The 23,971-nt window shown below is 37.2% G+C and overlaps 2 protein-coding genes across 3 annotated transcripts; both read left to right on the top strand.

The window, feature by feature from the left end:
- The first annotated feature begins 3,833 nt into the window (after positions 1 to 3,833).
- LOC112155193 (acetylcholine receptor subunit alpha) lies at positions 3,834 to 12,864 on the top strand. Its single transcript, XM_024286708.2, has 9 exons — positions 3,834 to 4,240; positions 6,313 to 6,455; positions 6,536 to 6,580; positions 8,879 to 8,988; positions 9,314 to 9,509; positions 9,632 to 9,869; positions 11,705 to 11,928; positions 12,065 to 12,301; positions 12,385 to 12,864. Exons 1-9 carry the CDS (start codon positions 4,198 to 4,200, stop codon positions 12,517 to 12,519), a joined length of 1,371 nt encoding a protein of 456 aa, XP_024142476.1. The 5' UTR covers positions 3,834 to 4,197; the 3' UTR covers positions 12,520 to 12,864.
- Positions 12,865 to 18,168: 5,304 nt separating this feature from the next.
- Positions 18,169 to 23,960, top strand: LOC112155199 (integral membrane protein GPR155). Of its 2 annotated transcripts, XM_036209571.1 has the most exons (8): positions 18,169 to 18,290; positions 18,356 to 18,420; positions 18,613 to 19,094; positions 21,954 to 22,356; positions 22,636 to 22,804; positions 22,884 to 23,039; positions 23,586 to 23,669; positions 23,791 to 23,960. In XM_036209571.1, the coding sequence occupies exons 3-8, from the start codon at positions 18,671 to 18,673 to the stop codon at positions 23,923 to 23,925; spliced, it is 1,371 nt and encodes a 456-aa protein (XP_036065464.1). In that variant the 5' UTR covers positions 18,169 to 18,290; positions 18,356 to 18,420; positions 18,613 to 18,670; the 3' UTR covers positions 23,926 to 23,960. The 2 variants fall into 2 exon arrangements, with proteins under 2 accessions (XP_036065464.1, XP_024142481.1); XM_024286713.2 differs by having other exon boundaries at positions 18,191 to 18,420.
- Positions 23,961 to 23,971: the final 11 nt, after the last annotated feature.

Here is a 23,971-nt window from a genome sequence, read left to right as displayed (position 1 = left end):
TGAGGATTTATGAGTCATGATTTCAACAAAGTGTAACTAAATCATAAAATTTTTCTTTTTTCGCATCTCATCTAATGAATTAATCTTGAATTTAGTTATTGAGGCAAACAGAAGTTTCATTTTTAAAGGTGAAATATAAGCATGATTGCTATTTTATTTATATTTATACATCACATTAAGTCTTTCTTTTGATGGAAAGTCCTAATAAGATTTGATTTTTTTGTTCAAATTCTGTGGCAAAAATGTATTCTTTGGAAAATTTTGTGATTTATTAATGTCGATAATTATTTAGGCTAAAATAAAAATTTTTCTAATAAATTTGAGTCAGATTTAGGCTACAGGTGGAATTCCTTTTAATACGTTTTTCCCTTTTCTCAATTTTTTATCCCAATTTGAACTCTATGCAAATTATTAAGCAACAAAAACAACAAAGGTTATGAGAAAATAAAGTAGAAGAGTAATTATAAGAAGCTTGAGGTAGGGAAATATTTACCATATAAGCTTTAAGAATAATAGCATCATTGACACTGTGTCTTTATGTTGTGTGAGAGCAACATGTGCCGTCCTGATGTTATAAATACTTGTCCAAAAAAAGCTGCATGGTAACAGTGGCGAGCCGTCTGTATATTCGGAATGGTAGGCTGTGCCCACAAGGAAAACTTTCCACGATTTCACAGGAAAGCCTCTAACAGCACATCAGCGTCTTTGGTTTTATGTGAGGCAAAAACAAATTCACACATCTCCTGAGGCTGCTAATTACTACATGTTTGTGCAAACAATGTCACATAAAATGAAAAACCTGCAAGTGATGTTCTTTCTGCCACTTTCCAGCTCAATAAACACTTTTTTTGTAATATTTTCATTATTTATTGGGAATATGAGCTTTCATAGTAAATTGTTTTCTTTTTAATATGTTTGCAGCTCGTCTTTCACCACAAAGCAGTTGAGCTGCAATCACTTTTTGACATTTAATCACTTGAGTGCCATCACCACGCTGCATTCAAGCTAATGTGAGCAAAACCCAGGCTTTTCTCTGTGGAGAAATTGGATTTTCATTCAAGCATTCAGCCTTCCCGGCCATCATCAGCCATTTTAAATATATCACACCTTCATCTACGATGGGCACTGACCATGAAAAGAAGTAAACCACGCCAATAAAGCGATCAAGCCCGTCTCCCAGTCAGATGCTATGATAACACAGCAGAAGAAGGATGTCAGCTGGATGGGTTGTTGTTCAAAGCAGTGGGAGTCAATTTGAGAAGCTGCAACGTACTGACCTTTATCCTGAACGTGATGGTAATGCATGTGTCTCCACTCACTATACTGACCTCAATACATCATGATCTGTTAGAATATGGAAAAATAAGATTTGTTTTATTAGAGACAAGTATTTGGGTTATAGTATTTCATATATTTTGTGAATTTTTTTTTCTTCTTTTTACATTTTTGTTTTGTTTACAAAAAATAGTAATCTAAACCACAATTAAGCTGTATAGCATTAGCAAGCAGGAGGGTGTTACAAAAAAAAATTCATATTTATCTATAAGCGATTGATTAAAAAAAGCACAAAAGAGGTCAGATCTTACCTGAGCTTCCATTCATTTATTTATTGTATTTAGGAATATGTCCTATATATATTTATATTATTCATTTTTTCATTAATCAACCTCAAACTTAAACATTTAGATATTATTTGATTCCACTCCAACCTCATGTGAAGGGAAGTGGCAAGTTTTTACATTACATAAACTCACTTAAGTTTATTTTTCCTTTCTGTTATTGTTGATAACTTTATATTCTTCCATGTTTTTTGTTATTTGTTTGCAAGAAAAGCTAATTTGTTTCTTTGTAGTTACTGGTAAAACTCTAATTTTGTAATCTTCACAAAAAAAATACACATTTATGTAATTCATTCTTTTCATATTTAAAACTCATATAAATATAACACTGTAGCTTTAAGTTTTAGAGATTGTAAACCTAAAAAAAGCAGGAGACAGTAACACAGTAACACTGTGAAGCCCGCAGGAGTTATAGCTGACTTCTAACTGTGTTGAAGGTTTTAAATAAAGAAACAATGCCTGGTTAAATTTAGGTAACCATGACTGACAGCATAGAAACAAAGGGTGGGGGCTAGGGATGGATTAAAATAAATCTCCTCCATTTTAAATGTTGCCAAACTGGTCATTTGCTCCTAAGTGAGACGAATGAGGCTTGTGGTTGAATGGCTGCCTGATTGAAGGCACGCTTGATGCATGATCACAGTCCCAGCTAGGTGCTGCAAAACAAAGAAGCAATGTACAGAATATAATATAATGTATTTCAAATGTTAAGACGATGTTCAATCCTAACATTGCATTCATAAAGGTGACATTTTATTTTGGCCAAAAGGTGTTGCTGTAAAACTGCTGGTGCATCACTGAATGACATCTGTGACCTGCAGAAGGTCATGTCTTTGAAAGGAGTCCAATCATTTCACTGACCCAAGCAATCCCTTTGTGGTTCCCATCAGATGCAGGTGCAATCTGGCAGTAAGCTGAACAAACACTTTCAAGATGTCCGTTATTGCTGCTGCTGCTGAACAGAAATGACGCTCTGACGTTAACATTTCTGTTAGCTATTGTTGTAGAGTCATTACATGGTCTTATCTCTTTCTGTTATGAATTATCTCATAACCTTTTAGCATTTTTAAGGTCACATTTTATAAACTTTATTTCTCCATGTTAGTGAAGGAACCCCATATCAAATCGAAAAGTCAATTGTTTTTGCACTTTATCAAAGTTACAGTGAAAAATATGTGATTTCAGAAGTTTATCATTAAATATTAACATAATAATACTTCATACTTACTAGTCCCTGCATGAATCCAGCTCATTTTACTGAAAATTTTGAAGATTTTGAAATAGCAATGATAATTACATCTAAAAACATTTCAAATGTGTCATTATTAAAACATTTTTTACAGATTAAGTAAAAAACAAATCAATACCTTCAATTAGTTGTACACAACTTGATCTTACCTGCTACCCAATAAATCAAACTGATGTTTTCTTTTTGTTCTAACGTGTTTTTAAAATGTTTTTGTGCCATTTGTATGATGAAAGAGGAATGAAATTTTGGCAAAATATTACATTTTTAATTATTTCTTTATTCAAATCATTGCAAATTAGGAAAAAACAAAAGTTGCCACCGGAGAAAGACACAATTTGTGACGCTGGGTCAGGAGTGTGAGGAGTATGCTAGTAGGAGAGTGTAAACAGAGAGCTGTTATGAGTGATGGGAAGGAGGGCGGGATTGCTCTGAGCCAGTGGTCCCGCCCACAACTCAGAGGCGAATATCTAATGAACTCCTGCTGCTCTGCAAAATCTTTGCCGTAAAACAGCACAAAATAGAATAATCCTAATTAAAAGATCACTTAAAGATGATCCGAGTAGGTCATTTTTGCTGCAACAATTTTAGCTTTTTTTAATCTCTTTTAAATTCTCCAAAAACGTTTTACTTTCAGGCAATAATTGCTTTGTCTTTTAAACATAGAAAGGTTAATAGGAATGCTTTGCTCCAAAAGCTAAAATGAAAATCCAGAGGTGACTGTGCCTTCTCAGCTGTTGGCTCGACTGTGGAATGACTAGCATGGACACTTTAGCCCGGCAGGTTCTCTCTATTTTTAAACCCTCTCTTGAAGCACATTTGTTCTCATTAGTTCTGCAGTCAGTTGGAGGAGTTCACTATTACCCCTTTTATTTTTAATTGTTTATTTTCTCTCATATCTAAGATTAAATTCCAAATTTTTGCCGTTTTCCTTGTTTTTAAGGAGATTTATGATTAAAATGAATTTGAATTTCGTTCTTCCTATTATAAAAACTATCTAGATTTTTCATTGCAGTGGAAGTAAAGCTATCAAAGCTCTCATACAGGAACAGTTAATCAGAGTTTTTAAAAAGAAGGGAGGGCGGATGATTCCAGGAAGCATGTGTTGTGCTGGATTACACTGCCATGTTGATCTTTTTAACTGATGGAAGAGATGGCGGTCCTCTCAAATGACAAGCATTTGACATGTGAGAAGACTGTGAATGACAAGCCCTGCCAAGTGGTTATTTACATCCACTGTTAGACACCAACTGTAAACCTGTTGGTGGAGAGTGGAGCAACAAGTCCTCATCAAGTGGACATCAACTCTTGGTTTGGGGCTCTTTTGCAGGCATGGGAACGTTATTTTTTGCTTTTCAAGTGATCATTTTAGCAGGTAAGAAGCTAACAGAGCAAATGCTCATATCTATTGTTTAGATTCTGATGTTGTTTGTGTCTAAAGCACGATAAGGTTCATATTTCTTTATAAAAAAATGAAAACTAAGTGATTGAATTGTAAATAAAGACAATTAAAGAGCTGATTTAAATAGTTTATAAAAGCATGTGTTGCTTGTTTTTGGTCGAACATCAACTGAGTTCTACTGGATTTTTGCTGTTTGAAAAGATTTAATGTAGAGCGGGGGTGTCAAACCAGCATTACACACCTTAGGTCACTGGCCGAACAAGATAAACATTTATTAAACTCACTCAAACTAAATATTTAAAACTTTAAAAATGTAACTTTTTAGCATAATTATAAACTAGATAAATAGCTTTACCTGCGATAATTTTAGTATGAATGCTGTAAGCTGAATTTCCACGCTGAAGGTGCTAGTGCTGATAGCTGAAAGCGCCTTAGCTGATAGCTGAAAACGCTTTAGCTGATAGCTGAAAACGCTTAAGATGATAGCTGAAAACGCTTTAGCTGATAGCTGAAAGCGCTTTAGCTGATAGCTGAAAACGCTGAAGCTGATAGCTGAAAACGCTTAAGCTGATAGCTGAAAACACTAAAGTTAATTGCTGAAAATGCTGAAGCTGATAGCCAGCTAAAATGTTAGCTAAATGCCAAATTAGCCTAAAAAAAAACTATAAAACAAATACTTAGGTTAGCCAAAACAGCTAGCATTTAGTTGAAATATTAGCTAAACTCCACGGTCTCAGTAAAATGCGTACATATGCCACGACTTTGCACTCTGAAATACCGTGTATAATATACGCCAAACACGGTTTTTGCGTGCATATGATACGCAATGGTAGAGAATGGGTTGCGCCGGCGTACAATATACACGACTTTTTAGGTTTCGTTTTGATCACGTGGTCAGAAATCCTCCGGCTCTTTTCTAAATGACGTCGTTCCCGGTTAAGGTTAGGATTACGGTTATGGTTAGGGTTAGAAAAGCAAATTGTTCGTTTGTGGAGCTGTCTCTGATGCTCACGCCTCCACCAGGGGACGTGTCAACCGTGGAAAACACATTTAACACGTTTAGGACCGCGCGTATTATATGCACGCAAAAACCGGTTTGGCGTACATTATACACGGTATTTCCCAAATCATGGCATATGTACACATTTTACTGAGACCAGGTTGAAAATAGCCACAAAAAAAATCTTAGTAAATGACAGAATAGTCCAAGAGGCTAGCAGAATACAAATTTTTAAAACTTTAAAACTGTAACTTTTTAATATAATTCTGAATAATAAAAAGACAGGAATATTATTACAGAATAAATCAACTTAAACCTTAAAAACTTTCAACGTTTTACACTCCATTGGAATATGTTTTGTCAAAATTATACAAGTTAGCCACGAGTGCAAGATAACATTAGGCCATTGATAACAATAAAATAAAATGATCTGAAGGACCGGATGGAATTACCCAGAGGGCCGGATCTGGCCCCTGGGCCTTGACTTTAACACATGTGGTCGTCTAATGAGTGAAGTACCCAAAGAGCCTGTTGATGTGAAGTCACCTTCATCTCAAGGTTGGCTGAAATGTGAAAGAGGATCCTTCAGTGGCCTGTGGAGGATACGTTGTGGAAATATTATAACTAAGTCTCTGTTGGAGGCCTTCACAGGGACAGGAGACACAAATGTATGTGGTCCAGTTTCAAGACATTTAAAATATGTTTTCTTGTGGATATTTTTCAGCCACATGTGCTGGAAATTCAACTTAAGTTTCTCCAAGTTGTGAGAGTTTATAAGTTGGTCATTAATATTCATCAAATGAATGTTGATGCTTAAAACTTGTTTGCAACTCTTGCTTGTTTTGACTCAGTTCGAATTTACTAAGAAAATGTCTTAAGCTCACCTCAGGTGTCAGCTAGTTTCAAAGTACCACTACTGTTCTATGTATCAAATTCAATCAAGCTTAAAAGGCACACAGACAAACCCCCACAGAGTCGTTCAAGTGACTAAATATAAGTAACTTATCAGTTAACGGCTCTGGTCATAAATAATATTTTGTTCCAGGTGCGGCCTCTGCATCTTCTGATGAAACCCGTCTGGTTAAAACCCTTTTCTCTGGCTACAATAAGGTCGTCCGCCCCGTCAATCATTTCAAGGAGCCCGTTGTTGTCACCGTGGGGCTTCAGCTCATTCAGCTCATCAGTGTGGTGAGGCCTCGTGTCACAGTATATCACGCTGTCTGTCTAAACACCTGCTTTCTTCAATTACAATATGTTTGGATCTGCAGGATGAGGTCAACCAGATCGTCAGCAGCAACGTGCGACTGAAGCAGGTTTGAGCAAAATTCTTTTCTACACAAGACAGAAAAGTGAACCATACCTTTAGTAAGATGAGCTGTTTTCTGGTCAGTTATTTCCTTTGATAACTGATTTCCTTTGAATTGCGTTAAATTTGACTAAACATCTACACAAAGTAAAACACATTTTTAACCCTGTTGTATCACATTTGATACACACATTTCTGAGACTCCTATCTTATTAGCATGATCCAAACTTTCCTTTAAACCTCACTGTATTCAAGTTGGTCCATATTTTTGCCCTGTAGTGGATTATCATTCTAGCAGACATTTCAAAATGATTTATTTCAGATCAAATCAGACGTTTTCGTGAGCAACACTGACTCAAATCATCCAAAATATCTATATCTTCAAAAAAAAAAAAATTAATTGTTTCGAGGATTTTATCAAAGGGTTTAATATTTCTGTCAATTCTTCAATGTAGTGGGCTTTAACAAGATTAAACCTCATCCTAGAATTAAGAGATATGCATTTGCTGATCACAGATTAGATATGCATCTTTGGAGGCAGAAACGTCACAAACTACAGAAAAAAGAAGGAAAAAACTGTGTAAATGTCATGGGATTGTATCTTAAATATGGCCCTGGAATATGTAAAGAGAGTCCTTTGAATAGTTTGCCTGCAGGAACATTCTGTATAGATCCTTTTGTCTGTGTGGTTTGAACCTTTAAGCTTGATCGAAAATGAAAAATGTAAGCTTTTGAGCACATAGGGCGTTTGTCTATCGAACCAAAATAACTCTTTATATTGACAGCAATGTCATGTGATGGTCTGAAGTCTGAGGAATTGGAAGCCATTTACTTGATTGTTCAAAGTGATTTCTGTTTTGTGTTTTAGCGATGGGAGGTTAAAAGGGCAGAGGTTAAGTGGTAGAATGAAGTCCTTGAAGGGAGGCCAGGGTCATTGCAATCCTGCCATTAAAAAAAAAAACTAAACTAAACTGTCAAACCTGAATTATGAAACCTAGTAAATCCAAAAGTAGTGGAAAACCGTGGTAACACATCATTTTTATTTATTGGAAAATAAGATTAATGTCATTTGAGGAACCTACTTTAAAAAATACTGTCTTAGTTGCTGGTTACCTTTTTCATCTAATTGTGGTATCTATAGAAGTTTTCATAAATAATTCTGGACAACCTCCTACTACAAAATTTCTCAAAAAAATTGTACTATTTGGCACATTGACTGCTAAAGATAAATGGACTATGGAAACGTTCACTCAGATCGATCTAACCTCGCCTGGCTCCAAATGGCTATGTCCTATTGCGGAAAAATGGCGACTGAATTGATTTCATTTAGCTGAAGCCAGAAGTAAACCTTTTTCAATGGGTGATGTCACACTCACCCAGTCCAGCTCTCTTATACAGTCAATGGTTAGACACCCCCCTTTAAAAAAAATACAACTCTTTCGTCCTCTCTAGTGATGATATGTCAGTTCTAAATATAAGACTTTCCATCTCTGTAACGTTTACAAGGACTTTTGACTGACTGATCGCCCGCACAGGTTGTTGTTTTGTCATAACTTCATAATTTTTTTGTGTAATTTTCGTAAAATTACATTACATTACAGACAAAAATGACTGAAACTGCAACTTCTAATTTACATTGGGGATGTTGTCAAATGACTGGAACAAACTTCCTTAATCATTATGTTCTATAACATATTTCCAAGCATTTAGACGAGCTCTGTTGGTTCATCTTGAACACACTTGCTATTGTTTTTAGCTTTCCTTTTTTTATACTGCCATTATTTTAATGTGTGTTATATCTGTATTTTTGTCCCTTTTTGTTTTGTTTTTTAAATTGAAGCCACTGGATTTTGTTGTATAAGCTTTGTTATAAATTGTTATGACGAGGAGAGGTGTACATTGTGATCCAGTGTGTTTTGTATGAATGTGCGTGAGTGTTGTTATCTTTTACTATGAAATTAATTTTATTTAGTTTTCTTTGCGGATTTTTTTTCTCTGCCATTCTTGTTTAAATCTGTCTACATATTGGAAAGGAGGCTTTATCCTCCCATTTTTGATTTAAATGTCAAATAAATACATACATTTGTTCGGCTTCATCAGCTGTACTACTGTATGTTCACTCACAAGATTTCTGTTGCTGCCAGTACTGACATCCCTAGTCTTATAAGAAACCTGATTGGAAAAAACACAAACATTAAATATTTTTGGTTTTTCTACTTAAAAAAAATGAAAAGTTCATATTTTATCTTGTTTTAGGTTACTTTTGATGTCTGATCTGTTGCTCTTTTCATACTTTTCTTTCCAGAAATGGAAAGACGTGAACTTGCAGTGGAACCCTGAGGATTATGGTGGCATCAGAAAGATCAGAGTCCCCTCCACTGACATTTGGCGTCCGGATTTGGTCCTCTACAACAAGTATGTTATTAAGTTTAATCCTTGCTGTGTCTCTCTGGCTTATATTGTCCTGTGAAAGCTTACTTTTTATTAAATTTAGCTTTGTACGACCAAAAAAAAAAAAAACCACTGATCCCTAAGCAGTATTGGCACAGTATCCAGTGATATTTTGAGACTCCCTTTCCGGTACGACACTGCTCAGATTTCATTAACACCCCCACCCTCTCACACACCAATAACCACGACCTCTTGTGTCCACCCTCCTGGAGGCACTTGTGTCTCTCAGCATTAGAATTGAAGCTGTCATCTCCGTGTTGATGCCGTCTGTGTCTGCCTTTGCCCGCAGTGCTGATGGTGACTTTGCCATCGTTCATGAGACCAAAGTGCTGCTGGAGCACACTGGAATGATCACGTGGAACCCACCGGCCATCTTTAAGAGTTACTGTGAGATCATTGTGCTGCACTTCCCCTTTGACCTCCAGAACTGCACCATGAAGCTCGGGACCTGGACTTATGACGGAAACTTGGTCGTCGTGAACCCCGTACTGCTTCCCCATCACTTTCTGACTTTAGACAGATTTAAACTGATTCATTAAAATATTTATAAGCAAGAATGAAGCAAACTCTTGTGATTTTTAAAGAAAAACTATTGTTTTCTTAACAGGACAGTGATCGCCCTGATCTCAGTAACTTTATGGAAAGTGGAGAATGGGTCATGAAGGACTTTCGAGGTTGGAAGCATTGGGTGTACTACGCTTGCTGTCCAGACACCCCCTACCTGGACATTACCTACCACTTCCTCATGCTGAGGCTCCCGCTCTACTTCATCGTCAACGTCATCATACCCTGCATGCTCTTCTCCTTCCTGACTGGACTGGTGTTTTATCTGCCGACAGACTCTGGTACGTTCACACAGACAGAAGCCAACATGACTTTGCATGCATGTGGCGAACTTAGCGTAAGGAAAAGGTAGGCGATTGCCTGAGGGCTCCACAATGAACACTTGACTGGTGGGCCACAAAAGGTTCTAAAACTTAACAGATGGGGTGGATCAGATACTTAAAGTGTTCTGCAACCTCATATGAGAAATGGGCGGCATTGACGTAGGTCAACTTTAAGAGAAAAATTGTCTGGTCGCTGTAAAATTATGACTTTTTCTCATAGCCTCTGCGGCCACCGTGCGGCGTATAAAAATGCAACTACTGCCTCCCGATTACAAATGCCACCATGCAACCACCTGCTGAATTTGCTGTAAAACTTGCATTTCGGTTACCGCGCTGACATTTTGGGATTTGTGACCATAGTCTTACCTAGGACTTCAACAGAAAAACATTTAAGAATGTTTTTATTAATACATAATTGAAAATAAATTCAGGTATAAAGGGGTTAAATGTGATTCCACTTTTATATTTTTATCATAACATTTGGATTTTCGAGATTAAAGCTATCCAAAAGTGGACTAGTGGTGAAATATTCAACTGAGGTTTTACCCTAGGATTTAATTTAAAAAAATAAATAAATAAATAATGAATACAACCACTGCTGGGTCCAGCACTGTTTAGAGGAGTAGTTCTTGAAAAAATAAAATAAAAAGTTACTTAAAATCCATCTAAGTCAATCAAAAACGTTTTTTTATTCAGTTTGATTTTGTTTAAGTTACTAAAAAAAACCCTCTTTTCTCCTTATTTGTGTTGAAATATTCTTACATAGATGTTATTGACATACCTAGAAAAAATCCTCTTCATAAAAACCATAGATTATCCTTTTGAGTGACTTTGAGCAATGATGTGGACAACAATGAGTTCACAAAACAATTATATCTGTTTATGACACCTTCCTTTTGTTAACTCATGAAATAAGCCATTTTTTTTGTCAGTTCTTAAAATATAATACTGCCTATCGCTGTAAAACATCTTTCTCTCCACATACTGCAGAAGCTGTGTACTTGTGTGCACATCTGGCCATGTTCCCAGCGAAGGCCTGCCTCATTACCCAGTGTCCCTCTGTGCTGTCATGTCTGAAAGGAGGCCTTTGCTTTAATGTATAATACATCACTTGATCTCTGTTTCTGATACTGCTGCTGACAGGAGAGTGTGAAGGAGAAGCTGGTGCCAAAAGATGCTCTCTGTGGGATAACCGGTTCTCCTGAGCAGCAGCAGCAGCAGCAACAACAAAACATGTCTTGTATTGTTCCTGTGTGTTACTTTGTCAGAATGAGTTCACTTGTTTTATTTTTGGCTCCAGAAAACAACAAAAAAGATCCTGTCTGTCACTCTTTAACTGTCAGATTGTTGTATTTAAATTAGCTTTTGTGCATTGAAAGTAAAATTAAATATCAGTTTTAGGCAGGGATTTCTGATTGGGTGCAGGCTCTCGCAGAAACCAGGCCAGTATCTCTCCCTGGTGGCAGTATAATACGGTTTAAAGCTTATGAATCAAAAGAGAGTTAAATGTCTGCACTTTTCAGTATTTCTCTCAAAGTAAATGTTGTTATTGGACATTTTTGTAGTACAGAACACAGTAAAAACTGCAAAAAGTACTTTAAAATTGGAATATAGTTCAGGTTTTTCCAACTTTTTTTCTCACAGTGACTGGCCTCTTGGCTGGATCCTTTAACTAACTGGTATTAGACTATCTTTTTGTGGATCGAATTCCTTCAATGTGCTGTTTTCTGAAACCCGTGTATCCTGAAAACGGTGAGCTGTTCAAAAATGATTTGTTTTGTCGTGTCTTCCAGGGGAGAAAATGACTCTGAGCATCTCTGTTTTGCTGTCTCTGACTGTGTTCCTGCTGGTCATTGTGGAGCTGATCCCTTCTACCTCCAGCGCCGTACCCCTCATTGGAAAGTACATGCTCTTCACCATGGTGTTTGTCATTGCTTCTATCATTATCACTGTCATTGTCATCAACACCCACCACCGCTCTCCAAGCACCCACACCATGCCAGACTGGGTCCGCAAGGTGAGAATAACAGCTTTTGACTGTGAAGCTTTCTTCTCCTGTGTTGTATTGCCATCTGGTGGCAAAATACTTGTACTCATATCTTTTATTCACACTACTTTTGTCTCATAAACTGCTTTACATTTTCTCTCAATAGGTTTTCATACAAACTATTCCCAACCTCATGTTCTTCTCAACCATGAAACGCCCGGCGAAAGAAAAGCAGAATAAACCTGTCTATTCTGCTGAGTTTGACATCTCAGAAATCTCCGGCAACCAGGGCACTGCTGTGCACTACCAGTCACCTTTGACCAAGAATCCTGACGTCCGCAGCGCCATTGAAGGTGTCAAGTACATCGCAGAAACCATGAAATCCGACGAGGAATCCAACAATGTAACATTAAAAAAGACTTTGTAGCATTCTACTACTTTGATTTTTCTGTCTATATTAATGATTGCCCCCTCTTTTTTTTTCAGGCGGCTGAAGAGTGGAAATTTGTGGCCATGGTGCTGGATCATATCCTGCTATGTGTTTTTATGGCTGTGTGTCTCATAGGCACTTTAGCCGTGTTTGCAGGCCGCCTCATTGAGCTGAGCACATACGAAGTGTGAGAAATCCTTCCTCTTCAAGGGAATAGAGGCAGCTCTGCTCTTTTAATGCTAAAGAATGAGTGATGAACAGCAAAATAAACTGATCAAGCATGTTTTACCTTTGCTCATATCCTAATTGTTCAAGTATATCATTCTTAAAATAATTAATTGACTTAATGAAAAACTATCATTTAAATACATCCTTTATTCATGTATGTACCTTATATAACCTCAGTTTTGACAGGTTTTTATGATTTTCTTTCTTTACTCACTAATATTTGACTTTGTTGTTTTTGCAGTTAAGTGTGTACATGTGTGAAACCCATTTTTAGTCAATTAAAGAGATTTCATATTTGTGAGAGTTGACCTATTTTGCTTGCCGTACTTTTCTGGTAACGGTTTCCAAAGAGGAACATAAAACATTGCTAAAGCAGGAACGCACAAATGGTTAATTGTTCTCTTTTGTCCACAAACGTGTCAAGTTACCCATTTGTAAAGAAGTTTTTGAATTTTAACAAATTTATCTGCATTTTTTATTTAAAATATTTACCCTATTTTTTTGCAAATTAAGTCAGTAGACTATTTTATTGACAACAGTAGATTTTTTTTCTTTTAGAGTTTTGTATTCCCTGCAGCTGATTTAAACTGTTGACTTTACAATGTTTGTAACCCAAAAATAAAATTTTCTTTTTTAGAGTGTTTCCTGAATTTCCAGAATTTAGAACTTTACGCTGTTTTCGGACTTTTACTTTTGTAATATATATATTGCATCAATCAAAAACTCTATGCAAAATACAAATGTGTATCAGGGGTCTGCAACCTTAAAAGACCCAAATGGACCAGTTTCTTACCAAACAAAACTGAAAAAAAAACTTTATTTATGGTTTTGAGAAAATAATACCGTTCATTTAACACCTTTTAACATCATTTTGCTCAGTTTTCTGACATGTTTGAAAGCTAAACATAAATAAAAACTATACTTAAACAAATTAACCAAAAACTACAGGTTGCAGGCCCCTCAGATAGATATTTGAGCTCTGGCATGCAACAACGATTGGACGAGAGAAAAAAAGGTTATTTTGATTGTTCGAGGTTGTAGCAATTCCATCTTCCCACCGATAGATGATGACAGCAAACACAGCAGGGTATGAGTGACAGGGTAACCGGAAACAACTGAGAAAGGAAGAACTTCTGTTGCTAGGTAACTCACTCTCAGGGAGGGGTGGACTCGTAGACATAGATTGATGTCTATGGGTGGACTCTACAGCAAGAGAAGCTGGATGTGGAAATTTTCTTCTAATGGAGATGAATGTTGAGCTCATAAAAGCATAGTCTTTATTCCTGTCTTTATGAACAAGTGCGTAATCGAGTTTTGCAATGTTTGTGAACATGCATCTTGCAGATGCAACGCAGGGAGTTTTTTGTGGTTTTACCACAAGCTTTTAAACATAAACAGCACTATTTCTACGTGGGACTGATTTTGCTGTTATACCATCAGTTGCAATTTCCTGTTTTTCTCTTCTGTCTTTTCATTTTTCCCCTCCCTTTATTGCCTTCTTCTCTTTTTAGTTGTCAGTGACACGTTTGGAGACCTTCTCATACAAACAGGTGAATTTGACTCCAGGCAAACCTTTGACTTGATTTCTCCTCTTAGCTGGTTAGTGCTGTGTGACGAAAACTTCACTTAAAGTGAAGCCAGAGATGGAAGGAATGTGGTTGCTGGTTTGTGCTGCTATGTGTGCTTAAAGTGCAAACCGCCACGCTGATTTCAACAAAAGCCAAAGTCTTTATATTTTATAACTTATGTCAGCTCACCAGTCAGTCGTCATGTTTCTCTCATTTCCTCTATTTATTCTGTCCAGCAGCTGAGCAAATAGACAGAGGCAGAGAATCTTTTGCTTGTGGGCTGATTCTATGTTTATATTGGGGTTCTGTCATGCAAACTGGTTGTATTTTTTTTCATACAATTTTTTTGTTTGTTTTTTAATCCTCTTAGATTTCATCAATTTTAATAACTGGCGTTTCTATTAGTTTCTATTATTATTTCTACTTTATTTCTGCTTTTTATTTATATCAATTTTAGTGATTCAAGATGGTAAATTTTATAAATTAATCATCTTTTATGTCGACACTTTTTTCTCATACTTGTCTGACTATTATGGTCCATTTTTTTCTTTAAACTGTCTTCACCTATAGGATTTGTTAGTTTTGTAGCTTTCATCATAACTTTCCGGACTGCTTTTTTTCCACATCCTGAGTCACATTCATCCTCAAATGCTATTTTTCTCACATATAATGAATGATCCCTCCTGTAGTTGCAACATTTGGGCTGCAGTCTATTCTCACAGTGGAAATATTTATGGTTTTCTCCATCTGGGACATTTCTTTTTTCTTTACATGAGGCATGAGTGTCCAAATCGGAAACATCTCCAAGGCTTTGCCACATACTCCCTCACTATATATGACAAATAACCTATGAGGCTCTGTTTGGCAAAAGGAGACCTTCAGTGTGCATTTTTAATAGCACCTCTGAATATTTGAAGCTTCCTTTTAAAAAGCCTCAACCTTGGCCTTCTGCTTTACCCTGAGAATGTCCTCTCCTTTCTTTCTTTTTTCCCAACAGCTGTGTCCATACTATACTCACTTTCACAACGTCCAATTCACCCGTCTAAGTTTTTAGTAAAATTAACATTATACAAACAAACAACGAAGTTAAGGTAAATCACACGTGGAGTCCCGCATGACCTGGTAAATGGTCCAATTTTTTCATACTTTGTCTGACTTGCTCGGGAACGAAAAAATAATTGAAGAAATGACACTAAATTGTGTCACTTTAAGCATGTCAATCTGAAAAAGATAAAAAAGCTAAATATTTAGTTTGATATAAACAAATTGTCCATCCATTCATTTTCTTAACCTGCTATATCCCTGTTGGGGTCATGGGGCTGTGAGAGGCTGGTCTGGCCGCTGTTGGACAGAGACGAGGTAAACTCTGGACAGGCTGTCAGTCTGTTGCAGAGTCACACAATCACACACCTAGAAACAACCAATCAATCTATAAATCAATCAATCAATTTGTGAAGCATGTTTTTGGGCTGTGAGAGGAATCCAGAGTGGTAATTAACTTTAACTACCAGGAAATAACTTGTTGAAAATCTTAAATGAGAATTTTGAGGTCAGTAGCTTTTATGCTGGATGTTGTAAACATATTAAATCATAAAAGTTTAAATATAAATCTTTATCTTTTTTCACATATACTGTAAATGATCTGGACTGTATACCTGTATACCTAACAGCAATTAATGTGGCTTGATGTTCTATTTTTTATTTTAAATGTGTTGCCTGCTTGACATTTTAGGATGTTTGTTAACATGCTTGGACTTATTAAAGGGTGTTTACAGGTCATGCATTGCTAATTAGGTCAACCCCAACATTACACACATTTTTTTCTAGTATTTGTCCATAACTAGCTTCATTTTTTCCCACATTAATGATGCAGGTATTAGCACTTTTCTACCTTCCTCGAAGGCCCAAAGAGCTTTACAGTCACAAGCCCATTCACATACACATTTACATACTGGTGGTGGCTCCACTGCCGAAACCTGGCGCCAACCTTCCACCAGAGGCAATTTGGGGTTCAGTGTCTTCCCCAGGGACACTTTAACACATGGGCGAGAAAAGCGGGAATTGAACCCACAAGTACCAATTGGGGGTCGACCTCCCTACCGCTGCACCACAGCCGCCCTGTATATATGGGTATTTGCTTTTATAACTATTTGTTTTCAATAGTTGTTTTTTGTTGTTGTTGTTATATGGGAGACTATGCTTAATACAGTTTTTTCCCCATTTTTTTAGCACGTTGGATGATTGGATTGAGATAAGGGAAATTATTAAATTATTGTCCTGAGTTAATTCAGTCAATATTTCACATTGTGAAGAAAAGTCTAAAATGTCTGGCCTATGTTTAAGGATGAAATAGAGGACTGCCTTTTCTTCAGTTGTGACAAAATTGCAAAACATTAGTTATTTTTCAAAATAGATGGTAGAAAAGAAAATATCATTTATTTGTAAATGCAACAGTGAAGTGAATACAATCATCGCAGTGGCTCTAAAACAGGGATGCAAATTTTGGCAAAGTAATGATGCTTGCAGATTGATCCCCCACAATCTCCCAGATATCTAATAATATTTTTTGTCTGGATTAGGATCAGCAATTAGCTTTGAATGACTCAAACTGCTCTAAAATAAGAGTCAACTTTATTTTGAAAATCACAGTTGTTTTAGATGCACAATAAAGTGTTGTTATTTATCAAACCCTATGAATGGCCGGTGGCGTTTTTGTATCTACAGTCGCTTTTATAAATTTATAACTGACTATTAAAAAAAACAAAAAAAAAAAAAAAGATTTATACACATGACAAAAAAGTGATACTACATGTGATACTACATTTTTTCCTCCATTAAAAGTTTTCCTGTCATTTACAGGGTCATCAGCTATTGCAGTACAAAATCATCAAATTTACTTCCATAATTGAAAATTTTATCGCCAAAATTGTATGTTCTAAATGTGGTTCAGGTCATTTTACTTTGTCAAAGAAACATTAACAACTAATAAACTAGACAAAGCCCATCCATCTGCTGTTCGTTCCTAATTTGTCCTCATTCGAGTCACAGGTGCTGCTGGAGGCTAATCCAGAAGTCTTTTGGCAAAGGCAAGGTATACATACGCCCTGCAGGTTGCCAGCCCATCACGGGGATACAAACTGAGGCAAACAACCACACATGCTCATGTTCACTCCCCAAGAAGCAATTAGCTCTCTCCAATCAATCCATGTTATTTGGCTTTGGGAGAAAGCCGGAGCACCTGGAGCAAACCATGCAATGGGAGAACATGCAAACTCTACACAGAAGTGATCCAGACAAGATCCCAGCCAAGGTCTCTTTGAGTCAATGGAGCTCACCAAAGCATGACAACAACAGACTCCAAAAATAGAACATTTATGCTTTTGATTTATAATAGAAATGTTTGCCGTGAAAAAATAAAAATGAAGCAAAAAGAGCACAATGAAGTACTTAATTTGTATTTTAATCCTTACCAATCTAAACAGAATTGGCTCATTTTAGATTGATTAACATTAGAATTAAATGTTGTAGGTTTTTTAAGCTATTTTAATTATGATTATGCTGTTTTAAGGCAACACCAAAAAAATGCATGTCGTTTTCTAGGACATAGTTTCTACAGAGCGGCAGAAGTTCATTAAAAAATGTCTTCAGAGTTGTGAGTGGGACTGTTGATGATTTTAATTTCATTTAAAGATGTTTTTAAAGTGTATTTCATTGCAACCTATTGTCTATAAGATGTATATGTGTATATATGATGTCTCAAACAGAAGAGCTAATCTTAAGCAATCTGCTAAAAAAAACTTCCAACTACTTTCATTTTCTGCAGGTCTCATAACCTTTTGTTACACTCCTAAGTCAATTATTACAGTTGTCTATATATTTTTTTTCTTTTAAACTTTGACTAAAAGAAAGAAAAAAAGCTAAAACATCAATACTTCTGCGTAGATTCTGAGCTAAGTGATCATAAACTCCAATAATCATTCGGTGATATAACTTCAAACAGGCTCCGCCCACCCCACCTGCTCCCTCGACAGTGATTGGTCAAGAGGATATTGACAAATCAGAGGTTGTGAAAGGCGCTGGGCGGGGCCTCAAGCATGTGCCTCGAGCTCTACTAACAGACCGCATTAGTTCCTCTCCTGTTATCAGAGCGTGGTTCTGGAGCAGACGTGAGTGTTGGCTGCTGCGTGTTGGTTTATCTGCGACCTTGAGGCTAAAGTGCACCGTTCTTTAGCCCGAATGCAGCCGAAGAATGACCGACGGAGCGGGCGTTAGTGTGCGCAGCCGCAGTCTCAAGAGGTGAGAGTGCCTTCTGTTTACAAAACATAAACCCTTACGGTAGTTCAGAAACTTGTTCACTTTAAACGTGGCGCGTTATAGTAAAAACTTTTAAATGTAAACATTTGAATGTCTTCTAATAGATTTTATTTTAATGAGTGGATTAAGATGTAACTGCCATCCGCTTTCTTCCGCCTTTTGCTTCCTTTCCAGCCCCCTCATTATCATGACCTCAAACCAGAAGTGACATCTGTCAAAAACAAACAGCAGGATGGAGGGCCAGAGCATCCTCTACAACCTTTCCGTCAGGATGGAGGACGAGTCAGACTCTGTCCCCTCCACCATGTCCATAGACAAGCTGCTCCCAGCTCTCCTGGAGTGCTTTGGGATCATCTTGTGTGGGTACATCGCAGGGAGGACCAACATCATCACAAACACCCAGGCCAAAGGACTGGGAAACTTTGTGTCCAAGTTTGCCCTCCCGGCCCTGCTGTTCAAGAACATGGTGCTGCTGGACTTCAGCGACGTCATCTGGCCCTTCCTGTGGAGCATCCTCATCGCCAAAGTCTCTGTGTTTTGCATCGTGTGTGTTCTCACCCTGATAGTTGCCAATCCTGACAGTCGGTACAGCAAGGCCGGGCTCTTCTCTATATTCGCTACACAAAGCAATGACTTCGCACTGGGGTATCCCATAGGTACGCTGCTTTATTCTTCCTCCTTTACATTCTGTTCATATTTGTCTTATCCCAAACTTAACCCTCTGCAGCAGTTGTGTTAGTTGTTTTTAAAACATTGACAACTAAATCAAATATCACCTGAGATCAGGGATGGATTTACCATTAGGCAAAGGTAGGCGATTGCCTGAGGTCTCCAACAATCAGGGGCCCCCAGTTGAAAACCTAATAAAAGTGTCTAAAATATATTTTACATCCATTATTATTATATTTTAACTCTTTCATTAACAAAAAAAGCACTGAAATGGCATAAGGCTGATCAGGTGAAAAGTTTCGTCTCCCCCCCGTTCTTCTTCAGTAATGGAATATCCCGTGAGGTCTCCCAAGTATTGTTTGTATAAGTTCTATTATACAGTTAATGTACGCAAGACTTTGGGTCATTTCTTTCTACTAGGAAGTGAGTGATTGATAAATTACCACATTCAATTGATATAATGTGTTTTCCAAGTAAAAATAATTTATATAAAATACATATCTCTAACATTTAATGTGATTTTAGTTTTTAAATGCTTATGAAAACATTTGGATGATGGATGTTAATTCTGTCTAAAAGTAGACCAGTAAGGAAGTAATTAAATGTTTTACCCTCGATAAGGATTTTTAAAAAACGAATTAATACAACCGCTGCAGGGGGCCCCATGTCCTTGTATTCCTGGGGCCCCAAAAATGTTAAGCCCACCACTGCCTGAGATTACTCCAAAAAGTATTTGTTGTTGGAAATTTTGTTCAACTGTAAAATTTTAAGGTTAAAAAGACAGCGTAAAAAATGCCAAATTAAGTGTTCAGCTTGGGGGCCCCACGCAATTGCCTAGCAATTGCCTAGTGGTAAGTCGGCCCCTGATCCCAACCCCTTTTAAAGCCAAAGGTGTTGTATTGAAATTGAGTCATAGAAACTGGACTTAAAATCTTCTTCCTTCAAATGTTTCGCCGCTGCAAAATATTTCATTTATTCACCTGGATGAATGAAATGTTCAGTGACATCCAAATGCATTATTCGTAGCAGCGTAAACAATCACTGCTTTCAAGGCGCTTATAACGAGCTCTTTATCAGAGCTTAGGCACACAAGAGAGACAAACAAGAATGCAGTACAGTCTTAATAATTAACTGACTCTCTGTGCATGTCTGAATAAACCTCAAATATAAAAACAACTTTTGAAGTCCCACTCTATATAGTAGTATAGAAAATATAGTTTTTGTTAACAAGTGCTTTTGACATCTTATTGCTGGTAGCTGACAAGTATAAAGAAAATTAAGATTAAAACTGCATTTCTGAGTATTTCTTAATTTAAATTGTTATTAGAGATGAAAAAATGCAGTTTGAAAAAGACTGTAGGTGTAACGTAGAAACTACAACAGCAAGCCACAAGTTTCCTGCTCCGCTCCATTCCGATACATTCGCTGGTAGACAACTTGATCCATATACGTCTTTGTTTTCCTCGTCTGTTATGGCACCTGGCTCAAAACTGTACATCTGGATAACTCCAATATTGCTAGCTATTTTTGTTGAATCAGTAATGTTAGGCTGCAGATGTGAAGGCCAGTATGCTAGCGGGAGAAAGAGTAAACAAAGGGATGATGGGAAATAAAGGCAGGCTTACTCCATGTCTATAATCCCTCCCACAATTCAGAGGTGAATTTCTAATAATCTACTGCCGCTCTGCAGATACTATGTGTTAGAAAACAACTTTAAGTGTGAGCGAACAAGTATATAAACCGTTTTTATGTTACAGAAGAGTAAGTCTTGTCACTAAGGCACTTAAATTAGATATTTGTAAATGTAAAGCATTTTTAGGTTTTTTAATTCATTGACTTGAATTGCATTATTATCTATAACACTGAGGCTTTCTATCACAGTCTTTGCACCTGAGTTTGTCCTTGTGCTTTTATAACAGGGCAAGCCTCAGAAAACAAATGTGATAGCTTTTCCACAGAGCAATAATTATTAATCATTAATGGACCTGAAAATGTTTTTGTTTCTCCAGAACTGAAATGTATTTAAATCAGATCATTTCCACTTCTCCTGGTCACTCATTCTGTCCTCATTTAGTGTAGGCGGCTGAACCAACTGAAGTTCACTTTGTGGTGTTTTGGTAGAACATGCAAACGACCACCGCCTTTCCTGGATCTTCTTTTTTGTCCGATTAGTGGTCGCCCCCACTAATCATTTGCCTCCAGCTAACCATTTCCTCTTCGTCCTGCATGCTCACACATAATCATGTTCACTTTGACTACATCCGTGAACATCCTCTTTAGTCTTCGTCTAGGTATTTTTCCTGGTTTCTTCAACTTCAGCATCCAACATAATCACTACTTCTCCAAACCATCTCAACTTGCTCCCCTGTTCCTCTGGTATTTTCACTCTTGATCCTAACCATCCTGGTCACTCCCAAAGAGAACCTAAACATCTTCAGTTCATCTTCTTCTGTCTTTAAACCAACAACATGGCTGCTCTCACCGCACCTTTCCTTTCATTCTTGCTGACATTCTTGTCACACCTGATATTTCCACCCATTCCAACCTGCTTGCGCACGCCTCTTTACCTCGTTTCTTACTCTCTGTTGCTCTGAACTGTTGACCATAAGTACTTAAATTCCTTTTTATTTGCTCCTCTGTTCCACCTTTCTATTTGTTGGACTATATATCTTATTTTAATTTGAGAGAATGCCTTTAGAGTCATCCTCTTATTATTATTTCTAAATGATTAACACTTTCAATTGTTATCTAAAGTATTTATGAATCAATTTAATATGAAATTGCAGCTTGATCATTATTACTTTTACAGATTATGTCAAACTAATTACTTGTATTTTTACTTTCAGTTGAAGCCCTCTACAAGAGCACACATCCAGAGTACCTCCAGTACATCTACCTGGTAGCACCTGTGTCCCTGATGCTGCTAAACCCCATCGGCTTCGCCCTCTGTGAGATCCAGAAGTGGAAGAACCAGGAAAACCAAGAGCAGCAGAGCAAATTACGGATCCTGGGACTTGTAGTTCTGCAGGTTCTGAAGAACCCGATTGTGTTCATGGTTGTCATTGGGATCATCGCCCACTTTGTCCTACACCAAACCATCCCCGCCTTCATGGCTGAGTTTATTGACGGCTTGGCCAACTCTTTTGGGGGAGCAGCGCTGTTCTACCTGGGTCTGTCCATGGTGGGACAGTTGAGGAAATTAGCCAGATCCACGATTGTGACACTGATCTTGCTTATTACAGCAAAATTGTAAGTATAATCATTCTTTGCGGAACTATGTCCTAAAATTAAACAAATAAAAAAATTTGGCTAAAAAAAAAGATCAAAAGATGATTGGAGTGCGTCTATAAGACATTTTTTCTCATTTGTAAGCATGCCATAAGGTTATAGTTGCTCCTGCTGTTTTGTCATGTTAAAAAGCTTAAAGTTGCGTAACTGCTTTACGTGAGTTGTTTAGTTGCACTGCATTTCACAACATTATCCAGAATTTCAAATGTAGGCACATGAGCTAATTTTCTTGAATTTCAGGCTGTTGATGCCTCTCATCTGCAAGGATATGGTGGATCTGCTGGACAACAACAGCACCGATGCCGTGAACCAATCCAGCCTCTCTGATTACGCTTTCCTTTACGGAGTCTTCCCCACGGCTCCAAGCGTGGCCATCTATGCTGTTTATTATAACGCAGAACTGCAAGTGGTCAGTTGTGCATCTTCATGTTACTCGTCACTGACTTACCATAGTACCTTTTATAAACACACTTTTTCTTCTCTCAAAGGTGACCTCTGGGATGGTGATCAGCACTTTCCTCTCAGCTCCTATCATGTATGTTTCAGCCTGGTTGCTGACGGTGAAAAGGATGGATACCCAGCTGGTGATGAACTCGTTACTGAGTGTCAGCTTTAATATGAGCATTGTGAGCTTATTCGCACTGGTGAGTCACAATGTAAAAGTTCACAGAGGCTTGTTTAGACTTGTTTTCCAGGTTTTCTTAACTGACAAAACTTCTTTAGCCTATTCTCTTTTGTCTGAGTTCACACAGTTCTAACTTTATACTGGCTTAAAGTCAGATTTTATTAGATATAATGATTTTTGTGTTGACATTCCAACTCCCACACTTTTGTAATGCTGTGATATGTAGGAAAGTTGTAAAACTATAAATGTTGAACCCATTTAAACGGATCATTTGTAACAAACAGGATCTGCAGCCTTGCAGACACTTCTAGAATTTTTCTTTCTTCCTTATTCTTAGCTACAGTGCATTTTAAGTTCCTGAAATGATACTATTTATCGTAACTTAAGAGCTGTGCTTTCATTTTTCAAATAGTTCTTCAGTATTTCTAGTTTAAACCACGTCATTTTTCTTTGAAATTCTCCAGGGTATAGGTTATGAAGAACCTGATAGAAATGCATTTATGCTGAACATCTCTGTTGTTGTTTGATGTCTCACAGGATTCTATGGCTTTTGTTTTTTTCACAGGTGTGGACAATTACTGTCATGTTTTTAAGTAAAAAATATAAGAGACTACCTCACATGTTCACTGTCAACCTCTTTCTTGCACAGGTAAATATAAAAAAAGAATTCCCTACATTTTTAAGATGTTTTTCTGTGAATAAAAAAAAGGAAATTGTATGTTGATGAATTCACATGAACCATGTGAGTAATTGCTCTCCCTTTTTTTTAGTTGCTAACTTCCATTGGGATGATTTTGTGGAACTTTGTGGTGAAAGAAGGCAACTTCATCGGGCAGATTCTGACTTTCACCCTGTTATGCACCTCACTCTACAGTACTTACATGTGGCCAGGTATCAACTCCTAACAATCAAGCCTTTCTTAGCTGTCCTGTTGAGCTGTGTAGATGTTTT

Source organism: Oryzias melastigma, linkage group LG21, assembly GCF_002922805.2.
Source record: "Oryzias melastigma strain HK-1 linkage group LG21, ASM292280v2, whole genome shotgun sequence".
Taxonomy (NCBI): Eukaryota; Metazoa; Chordata; class Actinopteri; order Beloniformes; family Adrianichthyidae; genus Oryzias; species Oryzias melastigma.
This window is presented reverse-complemented; position numbering and strand designations above follow the sequence as displayed.

Bases quoted from the DNA above. Each gene is read 5' to 3' on its own strand.
- LOC112155199 (XM_036209571.1), top strand. From the start codon at position 18,671: ATGGAGGGCCAGAGCATCCTCTACAACCTTTCCGTCAGGATGGAGGAC. The intron at 22,357-22,635 runs GTAAGTATAATC...CTTGAATTTCAG, and splicing joins TTGCTTATTACAGCAAAATT to GCTGTTGATGCCTCTCATCT. The intron at 23,670-23,790 runs GTAAATATAAAA...CCTTTTTTTTAG, and splicing joins TCAACCTCTTTCTTGCACAG to TTGCTAACTTCCATTGGGAT.
- LOC112155193 (XM_024286708.2), top strand. From the start codon at position 4,198: ATGGGAACGTTATTTTTTGCTTTTCAAGTGATCATTTTAGCAG. The intron at 9,510-9,631 runs GTACTGCTTCCC...TTTTCTTAACAG, and splicing joins ACTTGGTCGTCGTGAACCCC to GACAGTGATCGCCCTGATCT. The intron at 9,870-11,704 runs GTACGTTCACAC...CGTGTCTTCCAG, and splicing joins TTATCTGCCGACAGACTCTG to GGGAGAAAATGACTCTGAGC.